Source organism: Engystomops pustulosus, chromosome 8 (genome assembly GCF_040894005.1).
Source record: "Engystomops pustulosus chromosome 8, aEngPut4.maternal, whole genome shotgun sequence".
Lineage (NCBI taxonomy): Eukaryota > Metazoa > Chordata > Amphibia > Anura > Leptodactylidae > Engystomops > Engystomops pustulosus.
The window spans coordinates 21,360,349-21,380,761 of record NC_092418.1 but is presented as its reverse complement, the minus strand read 5'-3'; the positions used below and the strand labels follow the sequence as shown (position 1 = coordinate 21,380,761).

The following is a 20,413-nucleotide window of genomic DNA, read 5'->3' as shown; positions in this document are numbered from 1 at the left end:
GGGGTATCTATATGTGGGACCTAAACATATCTCCAAAACAGGATTCCATTAAATATGCCTCCTAAGTTTCAGTTTTTAAGCATGTGTTTTCAGTCCGTTGAAAAACGCATCCTTTTTTTTAACCGTTTACATGATAAACGGTAAAAAACCGATGCATTGATAAAGGGACTGAAAACGCTTGCATAAAAACGGACCAAAAACGCCATGTGTGGCATCACCCTTAGTCCCCCACTTATAATGGCACGGCAGCGTGTGGCCAGCAGGTGTGATGACATCATCACAAGATACCTCCCATTCTCAATTGTGCGCAGCATTGGTAAAGGCCGTAGCAGGGAGCCCAAGTCTCCTTTCTCCACCATTATATTCAGCAATATCTCCTCTAAAATTGAAAACGGGAACATGCCTCCTGCCCCCAGGTACAGCTGGACAGAATATCTAGCACGTTCTTCCTTGATCCACAAGCATGGCTGCCACTTCCAGAGCAAATAGGGAGATAGACATGTATAGTGGGACTGTAGACCTGTACACTGGCTTGGTTGATTCCCAGTGTCTGCTGCATCAGATAGGGCAGGGTTTGGGGAATCCTAAGGGTGATGGCACACGTGGCGTTTTTAGTCCGTTTTAAGCGTGCTTTTTCAGTCCGTTTAAAAAACACATAAGTTTTTAAGACGCGTCTGTTTTTCCCAATTATCTTAATAGATACACAGGTTGTAAGCAGCCAAACGCATGGTACATGGTCAAAAGCGGATGCGTTTTTAAACAGACTGAAAAAGCATGCTTAAAAACGGACCAAAAACGCCATGTGTGGCATCACCCTAATTCTGTAGACAGGGATGGACACAACCAGCTTTTTTTTTTTTTTACAAGAACTCCCTGAATAAACTGATAACAGGGTGTCCTCTTTATGATCACTTTCCCTGCAGTGCCTCCACAGGTAGAAAGGGGCATTACACCTATATAGAAATAATGTATGGTTATCCCTGCCTCGTCCTGTGGGGCAATAAATGTTCTTTCTCTTGTCCTAATAATGAAGGATCCTAAATAAGTATATTAAACTTGTTGCACTTATTAATTAACCCCTTAATAACTTCCTTCTACAAATTGCATTGATTTTTCCATTTTAAGGGTGAAGGGACATTGTACTGTATGGAGGTCGGTACAGAAACGCCGGCTCTTGCACAACGTAAGAAAACTTTTTCTTCTATTGTACAATTATAGTGACACGTCAATGTACAGCGCTCCCATATAAGTCATGTCTCTGTATCCCACAGTCTCGCAGTGCGTCACCGAGCAGCAGTCTCGCGGCCTGGCTCTGGCCCCCAAGCTGTGTCTTGATGTCATGGGCTCGGAGGTCCTACGTCTTCTCCAGCTAACAGACAGATTCATCATCCCTATCAGTTATACGGTCCCACGCAAGGTACCACGGGTTATCTGCTCTGTGCATCTCTATGGGGTCATAGGCTGTCAGTGGTGGCCATTGCCTGCCATGTCTGTGCACAGATCTCATGGGTTGTGTATGACGCGTATACCCATGTAAATCAATATGTGACCGCTGTGGGATCCGCTATTGTCTCACCATATTTCAGTAGAAGTCTCGCACGTATGTCACGTTATATTGATTCCAAGTCTGCGCACGCCCACAGGTCACGGGTCTGGTATAGATTTATCATTGTAATGATTCAGATGTAATTATACTGAAGGCATTTCTCCGCAGATGCTCCTCATCTCCTCACATTTTTGCCGAAAATTTCCTTTTGAGCTGGGAGCAATACCAGACATACATGTTTTACTTACAAGAGATAAGCCACCATTAGAATTATCTACCAGAGGGACACATGTTTTTGCTAAGTCAAGTATGCGTGTGAGTGAGGGTGTTGAAAGGAATAGCTACGGATAGACAGATAATGAGAGTGTATATCAGATTCACCATGTAAATAGGGAGACTTACAGTATCTCCTGCCTGTAACTAGCGCACTAGACATATATCAGTTATTATGAAGCTTTCAATCACACATAATCTGTCTCGCCCTATCTAATACTAACTAATACTATGGAATCTTCTCTCCCACCAGCAAGCGGCACAGGAGTTCTCCAGCGAGCTGTTCCCGGATACTGCGGGGTACACGGCAGCACTATCATCTCAGAGCTGGTGGGCCGGAGAGGATAAACAGGTGGGTGATGTGTAACGCTGGATAAAGGTAAAGTTATAATAATAACAGAGACCCCTTCTTTATATAGCGCCGCCATATTCCGCAGCGCTGTGCAGATAATGGGGGACACATACAAACAAAATAAGACATTACAGAATAATAAACGTGGTCAAAAGCTCACAAGAGCTAACAATCTTTCTAACTCTTCTTACACTCCCTGCTGCAGAGATTATATATGACACACATACTATGCAAAACTTCCATTATCCATGTCTGTAATTATATAATGTTTATCCCCAGGTAGAAAAAGTCTCATTAAATCCAGCAAGAAGATCACCCCCAACATGTCTGCCCTGCAAAGAGAAAGTCACCAACCACCCAGAACCGAACATTGCATCTCCTGAACCAAGTGTATGTATATGGCATCTATAATAATAATAATAATAATAATAATTCTTTATTTATATAGCGCACACAGATTACGCAGCGCTGCACAAGCATGTCAAATTGGTCCCTGTCCCCATGGGGCTCACAATCTAAACAGCCTAACAGTATGTTTTGAAGTGTGGGAGGAAACCGGAGTACCCGGAGGAAACCCACGCAAACACGGAGAGAACATACAAACTCTTTTGCAGATGTTGACCTGAGTGGGATTTGAACCCAGGACTCCAGTGCTGCAAGGCAGAAGTGCTACTCACTCCGCCACCGTGCCGCCATCCATATATCTATCTATCTAGCTAATTCAAATCTATCTCCTATCTGTCTTTCTCTCTCTCTCTCTCTCATCTAGTGATATATCTATCTATGTCTCATTTATCCATGATGGGGCACCATAGACCTCTATTGTACGCTCGTGTGCGTGTAGCCTAACTGTGTATCTGAAAACTGTCATCTGTTTATCATATATCCATGTTTTTGAGACCTACTTTCATTGAATAATTTCACGTTCTATCTCCCAGGATGGAAGTGTTGTGTCTTCTCCCTCCAGCTCGGTCACCTCTCCATCCAGTGGGATCGTGTCCAGCACCAGCCAGCGCTCCTTGCAGAGCATTCTGGGTAAGTGTTGCTCAGTGAGCTGTGGCTTTATCCTGAGTCTCGGCATGCTGTGACCGTTCGTATCCCCGGAGCCGAAAACAGAACTTCTCCAAGTGTCACTATGATCAAACAATAGAGAATTAACCCACTTACTTAGTGCTGCGCAGCTATTTTCGGAATTCTTCCCAGTCCATGTCTCTGGTGGGAAGTAGATCTGCCAGCGCATGCAGCAAGTCCTGGAGAGATAAAACACAGTATCAAATCACTCACTAAAGGAGACATTTTATACTGACTAAATCAAAGTGGATGTGTAAAATAAGACACAAAGACAGTCTACTGTTTTTCAAAGTAGAGCGCCACTTATGCTTATAGGCTGTGTCTGGTATTGCAGCTGATAAGATTGTGCCATATTTTTCGGACTATAAGGCGCACTAAAAATCCTTTGATTTTCTCAGAAATCAAAGGTGCGCCTTATAGTCCAGTGCGCCTTATATATGAACCATACTTACAGACAACAGCTGCCTTGAACTGTGCACAGGTTTGCCACCTGCAGGTCATTCATCCTTATAATCAGGTGGCGACTTATAATCCGGTGCACCTTATATATGAACCTAGACATTTTAGCAGGCATTTATTGATGGTGCGCCTTATACTCCGGTGCGCCTTATAGTCCGAAAAATGCTGAACGTTATTGATGACCTATACTAAGGGGTCTGAGAATAAAGCTGGAAGTCACTTTAATATAAAAAAACAATTGCAGTTCCCCACACCGGCCACCAGTAGACCTCCACGTAAATATATCTTATGTACAGGTGGAGAACCCCTTTAACATGCATGTTTAAAATATAAGTGGCTGCTATGAATCCTGCCGCTCATTCACTGTAATGTCAGGGGTAAATCTATGTACCTGTAATTAAATAATTACAGACTCTTTATTTGCTCATCCCAGGTCCCAGCTCTCGCCTCCGTCATACCCAGGGTGTTGTACTCCACCGTGACAATCACATTACCAACCTGAAAGGTGTGAGCCAGAGTACACCAGGAGAAAGCGATGGCTTCTGTGCCAATCAACAGCGTCTGGCAGTGCCGCTGGCTGTTGCTGGAGGTCAGGTGGCTGTAATGGAGGTATGAGAATAAGATAAAGGAGGAAGACTTCTTTATATATGTTCCATTATACCCTGTATACTATCTTAGGCTACATTCACACTGACGTATGAAAACGGCCGTATCCGTACCGTACCGTTTTTTTACGGATTACATACGGCCACATTCATTTCACTGGACAATACGTCTGACCATTTATATTGCCGTTGTTCACTCCGTTCCGTACCGTACCGTATACTGGCCGTTTAAAAATATAGAGCATGTCCTATTTTCTCCCGTATTTCAGTTCCGTATGCCCTAGAAGTCTATGGGGACGTATAAAATACGGGTTACATACGTGCTGCATACGTAAAAACGTAAATACGGGACTGGAGAAATCATACGCCCGTGTGAATGTAGCCTTACATAGACCACAAATACTGTGCTGATTTATTATCTGCATAGACATAGAAAGAATTGCTAAAATTCTGCCGTCTGCAGTCACCACTAGGGGGAGCTTCATGCATATTGCCATATTTGATGTACAAGAGGTAAATCTTAAAGGGGCATTTATAAATGTATGTATTGATTGCTTGCTTATTAACAGCATAGATAATCAATATCAGGAATATAAGCTGTTTTAATGGTGAGCAGTACCCGGACATGAGTCTACAAAGCAAAGTACCAAATATAGCATAGCAGCCCCATTTACTTTCAAGAAACTAAGCTGCAACCAGGCCAAGTGACTGATGGGAGTGACGTTAGTGGCGTGTGGAGCAGAAGTAGTAGTTTCTGGACCAGAGTGACAGCTTGTGTGCAGGAGCACTTCCCCCCTCCCACTGTGTGCTGAAAGGAGGGGAGACAGTGTAACAGCCTTTGAAGCTGCAGCACAACATACCCTTTTATTAATCCTCTAAGCTACCCCTACTGGCAACTACAAGCAGGAAGAATTTTATCATAATAATTCTATGTATAGAGGATTTGGAGCTCTAGTTCCTTGGGATCTATTGAGAAATAAACTGGCTCATCATATAACAATTACATGGTGGACATTACTGGTGGTACCCGGATTGCTGCAACGGTGGTCTGATACTTATTGGAAAGAGAATAAGTGCTCAGTGGTTTGACAAGATGCTTGGTAGGGGTCAGCAGGGAAAAATCGGTCCATTTAAGGACATCTGAAGGAACAGATATTTCTAATCTCATTAGCTCAGGAGCGATGAGTATGTGTGGAGATCTATCAGCATTCCTCACAGCCTCACAGCCAGAACTAATAGAAGACAGATTTCTGTATCTTCTTTTTGCCCCGCAAGGCCTGAAGAGTACAGTGTGTGTGTGTGTGTGTGTATATATATATATATATATATATATATATATATATATATATATACACACATATATCACCATTATAATATAAAGCAGTAACAGCAAATCAGTTGTTGTCAACCAAAATGGCTTCACTACTAGGGAACACCTCCTCATGTCTGCAACCACCATATAGTCGTAAGGTACAAACTTCTATTATTAATTTCTTAGTATACATATTTAGCTGTCAAGAGATTACTTTTTTTTCTGAAACTCAAAATGGCATAAAAAAAGGATAAAATTCAGCTTCCTGCAGTCACCACTAGAGGGAGCTAGTGAGCTTACTGCATATCGGTTAAAGGGAACCTACCACCACGATTCTACCTATAAAGGTAGATCGGGTGGTAGGTGGATGAATGGGACGTAAGGATAGCCCTGCTCACTAGGACAGGTATTCGGACGAGGGCGCACAGCTACGAAGAGCTGCGCGCCGAAGATGCAATGGTAGGCGGAGAAAAGAGGCTACTGGGGCGTGGAGTAGCCGCGACGTATAGTCTCATGTCCGGCTACTCCATGCCCCATTAGCCGCTTAAAAAATTGTACATGTCCCGCGATTAAAGTTTTCTTAAAGATAGCCGGGACGTGAGGATTAGCCCAAAAAGGGCTATCCTCACGTCCCATAGGTAGAGTCCCATAGGTAGAATCGTGGTGGTAGGTGCCCTTTAATCTTTTGATGCATTGCATAGCAGTATGCAGCAAGCTCCCCCTAGTGGTGGCAACAGGTGAGCAAAAGATTAGGTGTTAGGAACCTAAGCAGCACACAATTGGACCTGTTTAAGTCAATATAACAGAATGAAGTTTTGTGTAGTGACATGTAAAGATCTGGTCAGGAAAAACTTTCTCTGAACCGGAAACTTTGTAAGAGTCTAATGACAGAGTATATGCAGAGCGAAGTAAAGGAACATAGAGTATAACCTGCAATCATGGGGCTGTGTATAATTCTGCGGGTATTGTATGTCTCTTCTAGCTCTCTCAGCCCGGACGTCTCCCAGACACTCTGCCCACCGTACAGAACTCTGTTCCCGTCACAGATCTCACTTGGGACCCATTTAACCCTCATAGGCTGGTCACTGGTAAGACAACACAGTAATTCTTCTCTTATTGTCTGGATAACCTTTGGTTTCCAAAATCTTTAGAGAGGTATTCCGGGATTTATGTATTGATCACCTATACTCTGGGTAGGGTGATCAATGATAGATCAGTGGGGTTGTGACATCTGGTATCTCTGCACATCTACTATTTATAGAGACTGCAGAGTTCAGCCAGTGCTAGAGCTGCTTCCCAGTCTTCTGATCACAGCGCTGTACATAGATCAGTGGCAGTGCCTGTAAGTCATGTGTTAAATAGACCTGACACAACAGGCCTGTGAAATCGAAGCAGCGTTCACTGAAGCATCCTAATATTTTCAGCTGCCTGGTAAGTTTATAGCATGTTGGACCCCCAATAATCTGTAGAGGTATTTTGGAATAAGTACTTGGACATGTTCTATGGTCCTTCAGATTTGATTTCCCCAAATGTATGAAGAACTGCAAAAATGTCATGTGCTAAAGTGTCATAAAGATCTAATTGGGGTAATAAATAATTAATGATCATTAGTAAAAATTGATAGTGAATGTAATGAGTCATCAGGTTTTTATTACACTGGTGTTGTAATTATTCATACTTTTGATTTCACTCACAGGAGGGGAGGATGGTCGTATACGGGTGTGGGAAATCCCACGGGATGGGATCAAGGTGACCCTGACTGAACCCCAGATTGTTCTTGCTGGTAAGAAGTTGCATGTACTTATAATATTCAGATTTCTATAGGCCCTTTGCTCATTCAGTCATCAGCTTGTCTATAATACACCCCTTTATACAGATGCATGCTCTGCTTGGCTGAGGTTGCATGTTTGTATAGGGGGATTTCCATCTTTGACATCTATTCCATATGTAATAAATGACTAATAGGTTTGGGAATGGAAGCCAAGGATTGGACACGTTGAAATCCAATTGCCTGAAACATCTTTGCCCCCCATATGTTTTGTTGGGGGAGAGATTCCACCATATACAATAGTGTGTCTGTCATTCACTCATTCACTCTTATATCAAGGGATTCATTGACCATCTTCAATATAGAAAATCATTGTGCAACAAATTATCTTAAAATCAAATTAGCCCTCTCTATTACTTCTTAGGGTTAGAGTTTGCCCTTACATACTGCACCATCAATCTTAGTATTTTTAAAGGACCCATAGAAAGTCACTTGCAACAAAGTGATGATTGTAGGTGACATAGTTGGCATATCAGATCACACCCATGGAGCTGACATAGGAATGAGGTGATCGTTCATTATCCGCTATTGAATGTCCATGACTGTGGAATGCCCCTGGACCAGCAGAGGCGGCCGGATCACCCCAGACAATGACAGACCCAAAAGAGGGTGCTCTACACACCTCCCAATGTCAATACATGCAGAATAGGCTCACTATATGCACAAAACAAATGTTTTTTCTCAGCATATTTCCATGTTAACCCTTTATCGCCCCCAGGGTTTTAAGGTTTGATCACTGGCGCCCTCTAGTGAGGAGTTCTTATTCATAACATTTCACTGATGGAGCAGAAGGAGCGAAAATATATCTAAATTTAACTAAGTGAGGAGTATGTGGTTTCCAGAATAATCCCATCGATAACAAATTGATTTTTTTTTTTGTTATTTTGCAGCTCATAATGAGAGGATTTATATGGTACGATTCCACCCCCGCGCTTCCGATATCCTTGTCTCCTCCTCGTATGATCTTACCCTGAGGGTTTGGAACTTGAAGACTGAAAAAAATGTCTTTACCCTTCAAGGTCATGAAGATCAGGTGACCTCTTTTTACATCATATTGTATACATATTATATATATATATATTATGACCACCACCGCCCTGTAATGTGGATATTATAGAAATCATCCATTTCCCCAATTGTTCAGGAATGGGGTGTAGGGGACAGGACCAAAAAATTATAGTAAATATGAATCTATGGGAGATGAATTAGTCCTATGCCAGATACCAGAGAACATCAGCCAAGGTCCGGTGGAGTCCAATCCTTGGTGATTAGAGCTGCCAGCACAATGGACCTACACAATATCAGGGACAATTGCTGTATATATACAGCTGTTTATGGGTTAATACAGTAGTTGGATAACAAACCACCCAAAAGCAGTGAAATCTAATGACCTATTATCTTCTACAGATCTTCTCTCTAGCATGGAGTCCAGATGGAAAATACTTGGCGACCTGCTGCAAAGATCAGCGCATTCGTATATACGAGCCACGCGTCTCCAATCAGGCGCAGCAGGTCAGAGCGGCCGCGGGTCCTGCGGCTGCCCTCTCCCTTTTATCCATACAGTATGTGTGTGTCTGCCATATTAATCCGGGACTAATGTGACTGTATCTCTAAATCTTCTCACAGGAGGGAGCGGGACCTGAAGGCGCTCGAGGAGCTCGTATTCTCTGGGTGTGTGATGGCAAATACCTTCTGGTGTCGGGATTTGACAGGTGAGAGCGGCCTGCTATCCACTCTATGTATAATGCACAATGTATAATCACTACTGTACATGGAATATGTGATGCAAGGAAAATGACATAATTTCTATTACTTTGCACAGCCGCAGCGAGCGCCAGCTGACCCTGCACAGTACACAGGACCTGTCACAAGGTCCTATCGCTACTGTCAGCATTGATGTATCACCTTCTACACTTATCCCTTACTATGACCCTGACACTGGGCTCCTACTACTTACTGGAAAGGTAGGTACTGCAAGCTGAATGGTTATCGTATTCATGAGACAATCCAAGATTTCTTATACAATCCAGATTTTTCCAGAAACGTTACTATTTAACTTAGGAGCTGACTTAGTGGTTAGCATTACGGCCTCGCAGCGCTGGGGACCTGGGTTCATGTCCCAGGGTCACCATCTGCTAAGAGTGTGTATGTTCTCTCAGTGTTTTGTGGGTTTCCTCCGGGTCCTCCAGTTTCCTCCCACACTCCAAAACATACTGGTAGGTGGATTAGATTGTGAGCCCCTTTGGGGACAGGGACCGATTTGCCAAGCTCTGTGCTGCGCTGCGTAATCTGTGTGCACTATATAAATAAAGGATTTATTATTATTAGGTTACACACACACGATTGGGTAACCTCCTTGGTTACTCCTAGTCCATAGATTTTCTTTGGATATTGTGTAATTCTTCACTTTTCCTGACGGAGGTCCCGGAGGGATTCTGCCAGGTTTTCCACCTATTACATGTGATCACTGCGGTTCCTCTCGATAGGTAGGAATTATTCAGAGAACTTCTTTAAGTGGTGTCCTATTAACAATATCACCCTAGCGATACCTAAACTCCTCCTGATATCTGTACTACAGCACCCAGTGTGTGTCCGGAGCACTTAGCACTTATGACATGGAGTGAGCCGACAAGTGCTGCCATTGCCTCTATCTAATGTGGTTAAGTGCGGCTGATATGTTTTCTAGTGTAGAGCCTGTGGATGGACATTTATAGGGTCTACCTCTCTAGTACATGTAGTCTCATGTAGTGCGCCGGAAGCGGCTGCACGTCACTCTGCTCTGTCTCTGGTGCCGCAGTCCGGACGCTGTTGCCCCCTCCTCCCCCCCGCTTCTCCTCCTTGCTCCCGGTGTGGTTGTCCTGCGGGGTGCCACGTGTGTTGCGGCCGGCGCGGTTTGTGAAGTTTGCTCGGGGCTGTTTGCGGCTGCGGTGTACGTGCTGCAGGTGCAGCGGCCCTGTCTCCGGCTGGGGAGTGAGGGGTTTTGTCTGCCAGTCCCCCTGTTTGCCTGTCTGTCCGTCCCCCTGTTTGCCGTTCCTGTCAATTGTTCTGTCCTGTACCTTGCTTGCGTACTTGGATCGCTGGAGATTCTTCTTTCACACCGATTGTATCGTGGACTGTTGGGGATCCAGGATCTTGTGTCGCCGCTGCCTGAGTCGGCTGGGGATCTTCGCTGTCCGGACTGCCTGGATTGCCAGGGTGCCTCCGTCCTCGCTGTTGTTGCCGGGATCTTCCGTGTCCGCTGCCATTGCCTGGGTGATTGGAGGTCCTCCGTGCCCACCGCTTTTTGTTCTGACTGCTGAAGAAAGCCCCCACCCCCCTCCATCGGGACTATCTGGGATTGTCTGAGATCTTTCACCCCCCTCCCCTCCCTTCACAACCTGGGACTGCTTGACCCTATTAATTCTTGGACTACCTCCAAGAGCTGGACTACCTCGAGACCTGCTGTATCTCGTATTGGACTGATCCCGAGTGCAGACATCAGACATGAAATTGGACTGTGACCGCCAACGTCTAGACCTAAGGTATGGGGTACCGGGTGGGGGGAGGATGAGCCGATGCCTAGGGATGGGAGGAGAGGATCCCTGTGTCTTAGATTGTCTCCAAGTGCGGCCAAACGAATTGGGGAGGGAAATCTCCCAGGTTGAATTGATAGTACCAATTACTGGTGCAGTCAGCCCTGTAATGGGGTCCGGGGGCGTCCGGGAATATGAGGTCTGGCAGGCACTCAGAGTGTGGAGTCTTGTTCTGCCTCTGTATTTTGTACTGGGGGTGGGCGGAATCGTCCCGCTCTGTCTGTGGTCTTTGCTACTGGACTCAGCCCGTGGTTGCCTAGGTCTACCTGGTGAGTTATCTCTGAAGGCTGTGGAGAGTCTGGGCTACCTCGATCAGAGGATGGGGGTCCTCTTGGGCTCCATTCATGGCGGGTGCTTGTTCTGCCCCCCTATGGCCCTGTACCGCGGTCTGAATCAGGAGGTCCAGGTGCAAACCAGCGCTGCTACTGCTGTTCATTGTCAGTCAAGGACTGGATCGGAAAATGCAGATATAGTTGTGACTAGTGGGGAGACCAACTTCCCCCCCCTTTGCCTGTATCCATTTACGGTTAATGGAAGTATGAAATCTGGAGGAGTGAATAAAAATATGGGCCTGAGATTAGGGAATCTCAACCCCGGGGTTTACAGTTATGGGGAGGAAAGGAAAAATGTGTATATGCAATCTATAGAGAACAGTAGAATTAGGTTTACGCGTTACGTGCTCTTAGAGATTAGGAAATCTATACCTAGGAGGAATATGAAGTGTAAAGATATACCAAAAGAAATTAGGAGACCGTTTCGGGGAACAAGGGCAGGCTTTAAGTGTAAACAGAAAATGAGGGGGATGAGACCGTTTGTCCCGTCGGTGTTAACTGGAAATGTAAGATCTCTAAGTAACAAAATGGACGAGTTACATTCTATGGTCATGAATGATAATGAATTGCTGAAGTGCTGTATTATGTGTTTCACTGAGTCATGGCTGCACGATATGATCCCGGATAGCCTGATTAGTGTACCAGGTTTCACCCAGATCAGGGGAGATAGGGATTGTAGAAGTAGTGGGAAGAAAAAAGGTGGAGGTATTATTATTTATGTAAATCAGGGATGGTGTCTAGCCGAACATATTACAGTGAGAACTAAATATTGCTGTGGAGATGTGGAGATCTTAGCACTGGTGATGAGGCCCTTCTATCTGCCGAGGGAGTTCTCGGCTGTAATCTTGGTTGGTATATATATTCCACCATCAGCCAATTACGATGCGGCTCTTACAGTAATTCAGGATGTGGTTGGTGAACTACAAGGTAGATACAGTGATACTTTATTGATCATAACTGGAGATTTCAACCACGTTAGGAAAGCGGGTGTATGGTCAAAGTTAACACAGTATGTGACTAGGCCGACTAGAGGAGAACATATACTTGATCTATTCTATGCTAACATTACTGATGCTTACAAATCTGTGACACTGTCACCCTTGGGAAATTCTGACCATAACTTGATCTTTCTTAAACCACGATATCGCCCGGTCCTAAAAAGACTCCCTTCTAAGGAGATGGTGGTACGTAAATGGTCGGGGTCAGTGGAAGAGGAATTGCAATGCTGTTTTGCAACTACGAACTGGGAGTTGCTATGTGGTGAAGCTCAGGGTGATGTAAATCTAAGCGTTACCCTGGTCACTGACTATATCAAGTTTTGCGTAGACAGTATAGTGCCAGTAAAAAGGGTCAAAATATTTGCAAATAACAAACCATGGATGACCGGAGAACTTAAGAAATTGTTGGGGTTGAAGAGGCGGGCATTCCTGGTTAGGGATGAGGACTCCTATAGAAGCTTATTGAAGGATGTTAAACAGAAAATCCGAGAGTGTAAAGCTGCATATAAAAAGAGATTAGAAAATAAGTTGTCTGAGCAGAAAACAAAGGAGGTCTGGAAGGGTTTAAAACTAATCACCGGTATACCAACGCGAACTGAGGGGGCAGAAGGGGATAAAGAGAAGGCCAACGAATTGAATAATTTCTTTAATCGTTTTGATGATATGAGTGATTCCATAGTGCTGGGAAGTAATGTAAGGGATGGTGTAAATTTAAATACGGTGGGGGAACACTACGAGGAAGGAAAACAGGAGATGATGCCACCGATTAAAGTTGAGGATGTGGTACTAGAATTAGGACGGATAAAATCTAGTAAAGCTGGAGGCCCAGATATGTTAGATAATAGGGTCTTGAAAACATGCTGTAGAGAGCTAGGTGAGGTTTTTACACATTTATTTAATATGAGCTTACAATGTGGAATAGTGCCAACCTTATGGAAAACTTCGGTCATAGTTCCTGTGAATAAAGTTCCTCGACCGAAAACATTACACGATTACAGACCAATAGCGCTGACCCCGGTGGTCATGAAAATCTTAGAAAGACTGGTTATGCGGCACTTATCCAGTGTAGTGAAGGATTTTGTAGACCCACTACAATTTGCATATCGGCGTGGGCTGGGAGTTGATGATGCATTAATTAATCTGTTACATAGAGTATGTGCCCATCTAGAATCCCCCAAAACAGAGGTATGTTTGACTTTTTTTGACTTTAGCAGTGCATTTAATACGATCATTCCAGCATTGCTAGAATCGAAGCTGCAGCTTATGCAGATAGAACCGACCATGATTAAATGGCTGATGAGTTATCTGCGCTGCAGACCACAGAGGGTCAGGTTGGGTGATACATGGTCTGATGAGGTGGTGTGCAGTACGGGGGCCCCCCAGGGTACTGTGTTAGCTCCCTTCTTGTTTATTCTATACACCTCTGATTTTAGGAAAAATGATCCGGCCTGTTTTCTACAGAAATACTCGGATGATTCGGTAATGGTGGGCTGTATCACAGAGGGGGACGACAGTGAATATCGAGAGTCAGTGAATACCTTTACTGAATGGTGCAGCTTAAATGGTCTCGTATTAAATGTAAATAAGACGAAAGAATTGGTTATAGATTTTTCAAGAAAAAGGGGCGTTATGCCCAAACCGCTCATTATAGCAGGGACAGAAGTGGAGCAGGTTGGTAGCTATAAATATCTGGGCGTAATCATTGATAATAAATTAAGTTGGCATGAGCATATTGATAAGGTCTCTAGACGTGCTAATAGTAATCTATTCTTTTTACGTAGACTAAGAGCATTTGACATCCAGAGGACTATGTTGGTCAGTTTTTATAATACGGTTATGGTGAGCGCATTTGCATTTGCCCTAGTGGCTTGGGGCAACTGCATTTCTAGTAGGGACTGTCAAAAGATGAATAAAATAATTAAGAAAGCCTCCTCGATAGTGGGTTTACAATTTGATCGATGGGAAAAACTCGTAAAGTGCGGGATATTAAGGAAATTGGAAAAAATTAGAAATAATAGAGACCATCCAATGCATGGCGTGCTGCAGGCACAGGTCAGTGGTTTTAGCTCCCGTTTTATTCTCTTGCGCTGCAGGTCGGAGAGATTTAAAAAATCGTTTATACCGGCCGCTCTCGAGCTGTCAAATACCGCAATTAGGGGTAACATAGGAATGCTTTAGAAATTAAGATTATTGGAAATATGGGTTCCATTTTATTACTTTTATAATCTATTTAACTAATTATTTACCTTGTGTATTGGTGTTTTTACTCTGTCTTATTGTATATGTGTTCTTTTTATGTGAGTTTTTTATATATGTGCTGTCTTGTCAATTTTATGTATTGCTGAGGTGACACTTTAAATGCCCTTCTGGGATAATAAAGTAAAGTATTATATGTTTCATCATGTGTTACTGAAGCCCTGATTGTGCCTTTGATCTTTTTAGGGTGACACCAGGGTGTTTCTCTATGAGGTTATAGCAGAGTCCCCCTACTTTCTGGAATGTAACAGTTTTGTCTGCAATGATCCACATAAGGTGAGTCCTTACGTCCAGTGATATAGCTGGTGCCCTGCAGGGTATATACAGGTATAATGGGGATCTGAATACTGTTCTTTCCAACTCCAGGGCTTCCAGTACCTGCGGAAGGTGGACTGCGCCGTGTCTGATGTGGAGATCCTGCGCGCCATCCGTCTCTGCAATAACTCGGCTGAGCCTGTGGCTTTCCGGGTGCCACGCGTCAAGGTGGGTGCTGCTGGCAGTCAGTAGGTTGTATGATTATAACAGTGTGAAGAGTCTTCTGGAGTGTTGTATTATCTCCTTAGAAAGAGTTCTTCCAAGATGATGTATTCCCTCCATCCCGTGTCACCTGGGAGGCGGCACTTACAGCAGAGGAGTGGCTGAGTGGTAAAGACAAGCAACAGCGGAGCATCAACCTCTGCCCTGAGGGCATGATTCCAGGTAAGTGATGCCCAAAACCTGGATACTGTATGGGATCTATGTACAATGTAACATTCACCTTCATCTGCCCTCAGTGAGCCAGGCTCCTAAGGAGGCGCCTACCAAGAAGTATGTGCCATCTTCTGTGTACCTTCAAGAGAAGACAGACGAACAGAAGAAGGAGGAGGTGAGACCTACACACAGTCACAAAGGGATTACCTGCAGTCTCCACAAGGGGGAGCTCAACGCATAACATAAATTCTATCATAGCTGTATAAATCCATATGCACTGAGCGCCACCTAGTGATGGCCACAGGTAGAAAGAGATTTATCATTTTCTATAAACACCGAAGCGATGAGTTTTGTGGTCAGTAGATGTAAAAAGTAGAAGTAAAGGGTAAAATCTGTAGTGTGGACCAGCTGACGTGAATGTGCTCTCTATACTCCAGCTACTGAATGCAATGGTGGCCAAACTGGGGAACCGAGATGATCCGCTGCCCCAAGATGCATTTGAAGGCGTCGATGAGGATGAGTGGGTGAGTACATAACATTGTGATAATCACATAACATGTTATATCATTGTAGATACCTAGTAAATGGACAAAGGGCTGTGGTCACATCTGTCTTTGTCATAAATAACATCAACAATGTTGGACAGACGATAGCTGCAAAATGCAGGACAAATTTTATAAGGAGGTCCATAGGAAACTTCTGTGATTCTGGAATTCATTACTAGTCAGGGGTTAAATCTGGGACATGGTTCATATGGAAATCCTAGCTGTGGGTTGGCCAGTCCACAGAGACACGTAAATTGTAGGTTCTCCTTTCCTTAACCCAAGGCGACCCTAAGCTTGGATACACTGCCGCTTTCAGATACTTTGCTCCCTGGACAAGCAGCCTTTATCATACACGAGTTGTACTGTGTCTGTGACATAGGGGGACACATATAATCACCTGTAGCTGACACAAGGAGTGATCAGAAACCCTCATGTGATTCTGTCCCTTATAATATTTTCCTATAGGACTGAAATACTGAAGATTTTCTGCTGCAAATTGTTGGAAAACACAATTTTTTTAGTTGTGCTTTATATTGAAGAAGTTCCCTTATGCTTCTTATATACAGGACTATATGGCTATACTGTACATTATAGAGTAGGATTCTGCATATCCCTGTACATACATGTAGCGGAGCAGCACACGCTGACCTCTGCACAATCGCGCTTTGTTCTCCTTACAAGTCTGCCTTTTGTCTCTTTCAGGATTAGCGGTGACCTCCGGTAACCCCGGCTGCCTGCTCACCCCTCACCTCTCTCCCATGTAACTGGAAATGTCTTGGACGGCGGCTTTTTGCTTCTGATACATTCCAAACCCAGGGAAAAATAAACTCAGGCCAATTGTTTACACACTCCCAGCATTCCTGGCCCACCAGAAAACTGGATCATTGTATAGCACTGGGACGGATGCAGCATGTGCACTGGGCACACAGCATGCCCCGGCTCCTGGTGCCATTCTTATAGTCCTGGCATCTCATGTGCGCACATTGTGGTGTTATAAGCACAGCGGTGGCACCCTGATCCTTACTAATCGGTTTACATGTTATTTCTGACTTCTTGTCCAGTGGCCTCCTTACTAGCCGGTGTCGATCAGGGAGCAGACCCAATAAGATGCCCAGGTAAAACTCTGTCTAATGTTTACCTGATATAGAAGCCATATGTTTTACTAACACAGGGACCACTTGTGGCACTGCCAGTTGTGCCCTGCAGAGCGGGGTTTGCCTTATACTTATAATAAAACTTTTAAACCATCACAGCGTCTCCTGAGCCCAGATCTGCTTGAGATGGATGAGGTGAAAGCGAAATATAACATCGGCTAAAAGGTCAATGGTGCAGAGTCCTGGATTCTCCAGATAAAAGCAGTAAGGTCAGGGGGGATCTCTGGAAGGGACCCTGAGGTCATGGAGAAAGATTAGGGTATCTGATACCTTAGAAGGTATCACATACCCACAGATTTTTTTCCCTTGTACAACCTAAAGATCAATTGTACCGTGTGTCAGCCAGGGGTTAAATAGCCAATAAAAGGTAACAACAACTGAGGACTCTCAACTTTTATCTAACTAAATAGTATGATGAAGTATGATCAGGCCGGGTATAGACAACCTCTGAATAAAACACTAATTTATACACAAATGGACACTATGGTTAATGAGACAAGTGATAAGAAACAGAACAATCAATGTAAGGACAGAAGAGTAAACACTATTAGCAGTAAATGTTGTAGCACTTAGGGAGAGGAGATCTGGTCCAGTGATGACCCCAACAGGTCTGAGGAGCCATCATAAAATGACATAAATCCACATGACACATTGATCCTTGTTCTGAGTGTCAAATGTTATCAAAAACTTGTACCCAAGACCCACCTCTATGCTTTATGCGTTCCCTCTCACTGTCAATCTGACCCTCAACTATTCATTCACCAAAATAAATCTTATGAATACTGTCATCAAAATACAGGATAATCAAATCAAAACCTCATTGTACCTTAAACTACTAATTGACCACCCAATATACCTCAGATTTGGAGAGTTTCCATCCCAAACACATAAAAAAAACCCTGCATTTGGTCCAAAACTAGAGACAGAAATAAACACCTTGCAAGGCGCCAAAAGACATTTTTAAACTAGAATTATCATCCAAGTACCATCAGAAATCACATTTCCAGAGCCACCCGGAGTCCCCTTTGTTGTCACCTACAACCCACGTCTTGAAGTGCTAGTGGGACTTGCACAAAAATGAGGTGTATCTACCACACAATGTGGTGTATCTAATTGTGTGTACCTGATGTCCTGCTGGAGGCCTCTATGTGGTGATGTCCTACCGGAGGCCTCTATGTGGTGATGTCCTACCGGAGGCCTCTATGTGGTGATGTCCTACCGGAGGCCTCCATGTGGTGACGTCCTACCGGAGGCCTCTATGTGGTGACGTCCTACCGGAGGCCTCTATGTGGTGACGTCCTACCGGAGGCCTCTATGTGGTGACGTCCTACCGGAGGCCTCTATGTGGTGATGTCCTACCGGAGGCCTCTATGTGGTGATGTCCTACCGGAGGCCTCCATGTGGTGACGTCCTACCGGAGGCCTCTATGTGGTGACGTCCTACCGGAGGCCTCTATGTGGTGACGTCCTACCGGAGGCCTCTATGTGGTGACGTCCTACCGGAGGCCTCTATGTGGTGACGTCCTACCGGAGGCCTCTATGTGGTGACGTCCTACCGGAGGCCTCTATGTGGTGACGTCCTACCGGAGGCCTCTATGTGGTGACGTCCTACCGGAGGCCTCTATGTGGTGACGTCCTACCGGAGGCCTCTATGTGGTGATGTCCTACCGGAGGCCTCTATGTGGTGATGTCCTACCCTCACCTGGTATATTTGTATGAAAGGCATGTCATATATGTGCTGGTGAAGAGAGGAGCTGCTGCCTACGAGACCAAGAGGTCCGGATCCGAATGTATAGCAGAGATCCACGAGGTGTAGTCTCGATGAAATAGGAGCTGCTTCACTCAGGAATGTAATCAATGTTTCGGCTCTGAGCTGGAGCCTTCGTCAGGTGAAATTACATACAATGAGTAAAAGGCATATCAAACTTTTTATACACTAAAATGTCCATGTCAGTGATGACGTGGATCGGATGTGATGTGTCAAATCAATGACGTGGACATTTTCGTGTATGAAAAGTTTACATACAATGAGTAAAAGTCATATCAATTTCACATAACAAAGGCCGAAACACGTTGTGTTGTACCAACCAAATAAAGTACTTTTACGGATATAATACCTTGATTACATTCCTGAGTGAAGCAGCGCCTATTTCATTGAGACTACACCTCGTGGATCTCTGCTGAATCTAAGAAAGAAAGAAAGTTTATGATAACATTTGGGGTCCTCACAGCCATGGACAAGATCTCATAAAACCATATCATTCCCCAAGTGCTACAATATTTACTGTATAGTATTTACTCTACTCTCCCTACATTGATTGTCCTGTTTTTTATTGCTTGTCACAACAACCACATCCTTACTGGGGGAAATTTATCAGAAGTGTCTAATGTAAAATAGTTCTAGTCGCTCATGGGAACCAATCAGAGCTCAGCTTTAATTTTATAAACAGCTGTAGGAAAATTAAAGCTGAGCTCTGGTTGGTTGTAATGAGCAACTAGAAGAGTTTTGCCGTCGGACACTTATGATCAATTTCCCACAGTTTCCATTTGTGTATAAGATTTTGTCTTATACCAGGTTTGATGAAGACACCTAAGTAGTCCGTAAAGCTTGCAGTTGTCATCATCCTTTGTATGCTGGTTTTAAAATCTGCAGCATGTTAGTTAGAGGCCTCTATTCAGATTTCAACAAACGTTTTTGCTGAGCTTCAAAAACCCAGAACCAAACCCATATTGAAATCCAGGAAAATTAGTAAAAGATTTGTAGTTCTTCACACTGTTTGCAGGTACTACCGTATTAAAGGGGTTGTTTCACCAAGGGAGAACTGAGGGGTCAAATGTCTACCTCCTTCCACTATTGTAGGGCTGAATGGGATCACCAGTGATGCACCGCATTGTACCAGATAGTGACTGGACACTCACACTCTCTAATAAACAAAAGTGCAAGACTGTTCTGCACCCGCCTGCTGCTCCCACCTTCACGTCTGATGTCTTGTGACCATGGCCGTCGCCAGTACTGGGCAAACCTGGGCAAGGGCCGCCGGCCACATAAGGAATCCATGGGGCTGAGGGGTCTGTATCTAATGAATCCATAAGGTGTAAGGGGGGGGGGGGGTATATAAAAATACTATGAGGGGGCTGTATATAAAATAACTATTTTTAGAGAACAAATTTTAGTTTCTTAGTTTTGAATGCTGCCGAGTGAGTTCACTACAATGTGGCCTAAGGAGTCTCTGTCCCCCATGGGCCTATCAAGACCTGGAGCTGACCCTGCTTGAGACGCATGGGAAATGTATATGTATATTTTTGTTGTTGTCTCTTCGCCATTTTTGAGGGCCATGCGTCCACAGGGTTTTACCTGATTCTGAGCCGTATGGTCACAAAACAGTCCAGCTGTCAACCCTTTTTGTAGATTTGCAAAAAA

At 44.2% G+C, this 20,413-nt stretch overlaps 1 protein-coding gene across 2 annotated transcripts in view; it reads left to right on the top strand.

Moving 5' to 3' along the window:
• The window catches only part of LOC140074888 (mitochondrial import inner membrane translocase subunit tim16-B-like), a 98,049-nt gene that overhangs the window by 73,568 nt on the left and 4,068 nt on the right, over nt 1-20,413 (top strand). Inside the window, exons 11-28 of one of the 2 annotated variants that reach the window (XM_072120174.1) lie at nt 1,126-1,183; nt 1,272-1,417; nt 2,073-2,171; nt 2,451-2,561; nt 3,110-3,206; nt 4,135-4,310; nt 6,601-6,706; nt 7,315-7,401; nt 8,337-8,479; nt 8,854-8,958; nt 9,073-9,158; nt 9,269-9,410; nt 14,791-14,880; nt 14,971-15,087; nt 15,168-15,303; nt 15,378-15,469; nt 15,732-15,818; nt 16,542-17,089. In XM_072120174.1, the coding sequence (XP_071976275.1) occupies nt 1,126-1,183; nt 1,272-1,417; nt 2,073-2,171; nt 2,451-2,561; nt 3,110-3,206; nt 4,135-4,310; nt 6,601-6,706; nt 7,315-7,401; nt 8,337-8,479; nt 8,854-8,958; nt 9,073-9,158; nt 9,269-9,410; nt 14,791-14,880; nt 14,971-15,087; nt 15,168-15,303; nt 15,378-15,469; nt 15,732-15,818; nt 16,542-16,547 (1,884 nt within the window). In that variant the 3' untranslated portion in view covers nt 16,548-17,089. Of the gene's footprint in view, nt 1-1,125; nt 1,184-1,271; nt 1,418-2,072; nt 2,172-2,450; nt 2,562-3,109; nt 3,207-4,134; nt 4,311-6,600; nt 6,707-7,314; nt 7,402-8,336; nt 8,480-8,853; nt 8,959-9,072; nt 9,159-9,268; nt 9,411-14,790; nt 14,881-14,970; nt 15,088-15,167; nt 15,304-15,377; nt 15,470-15,731; nt 15,819-16,541; nt 17,090-20,413 lie in introns of those variants that run through there. The other variant, XM_072120177.1, reaches the window with a different exon arrangement.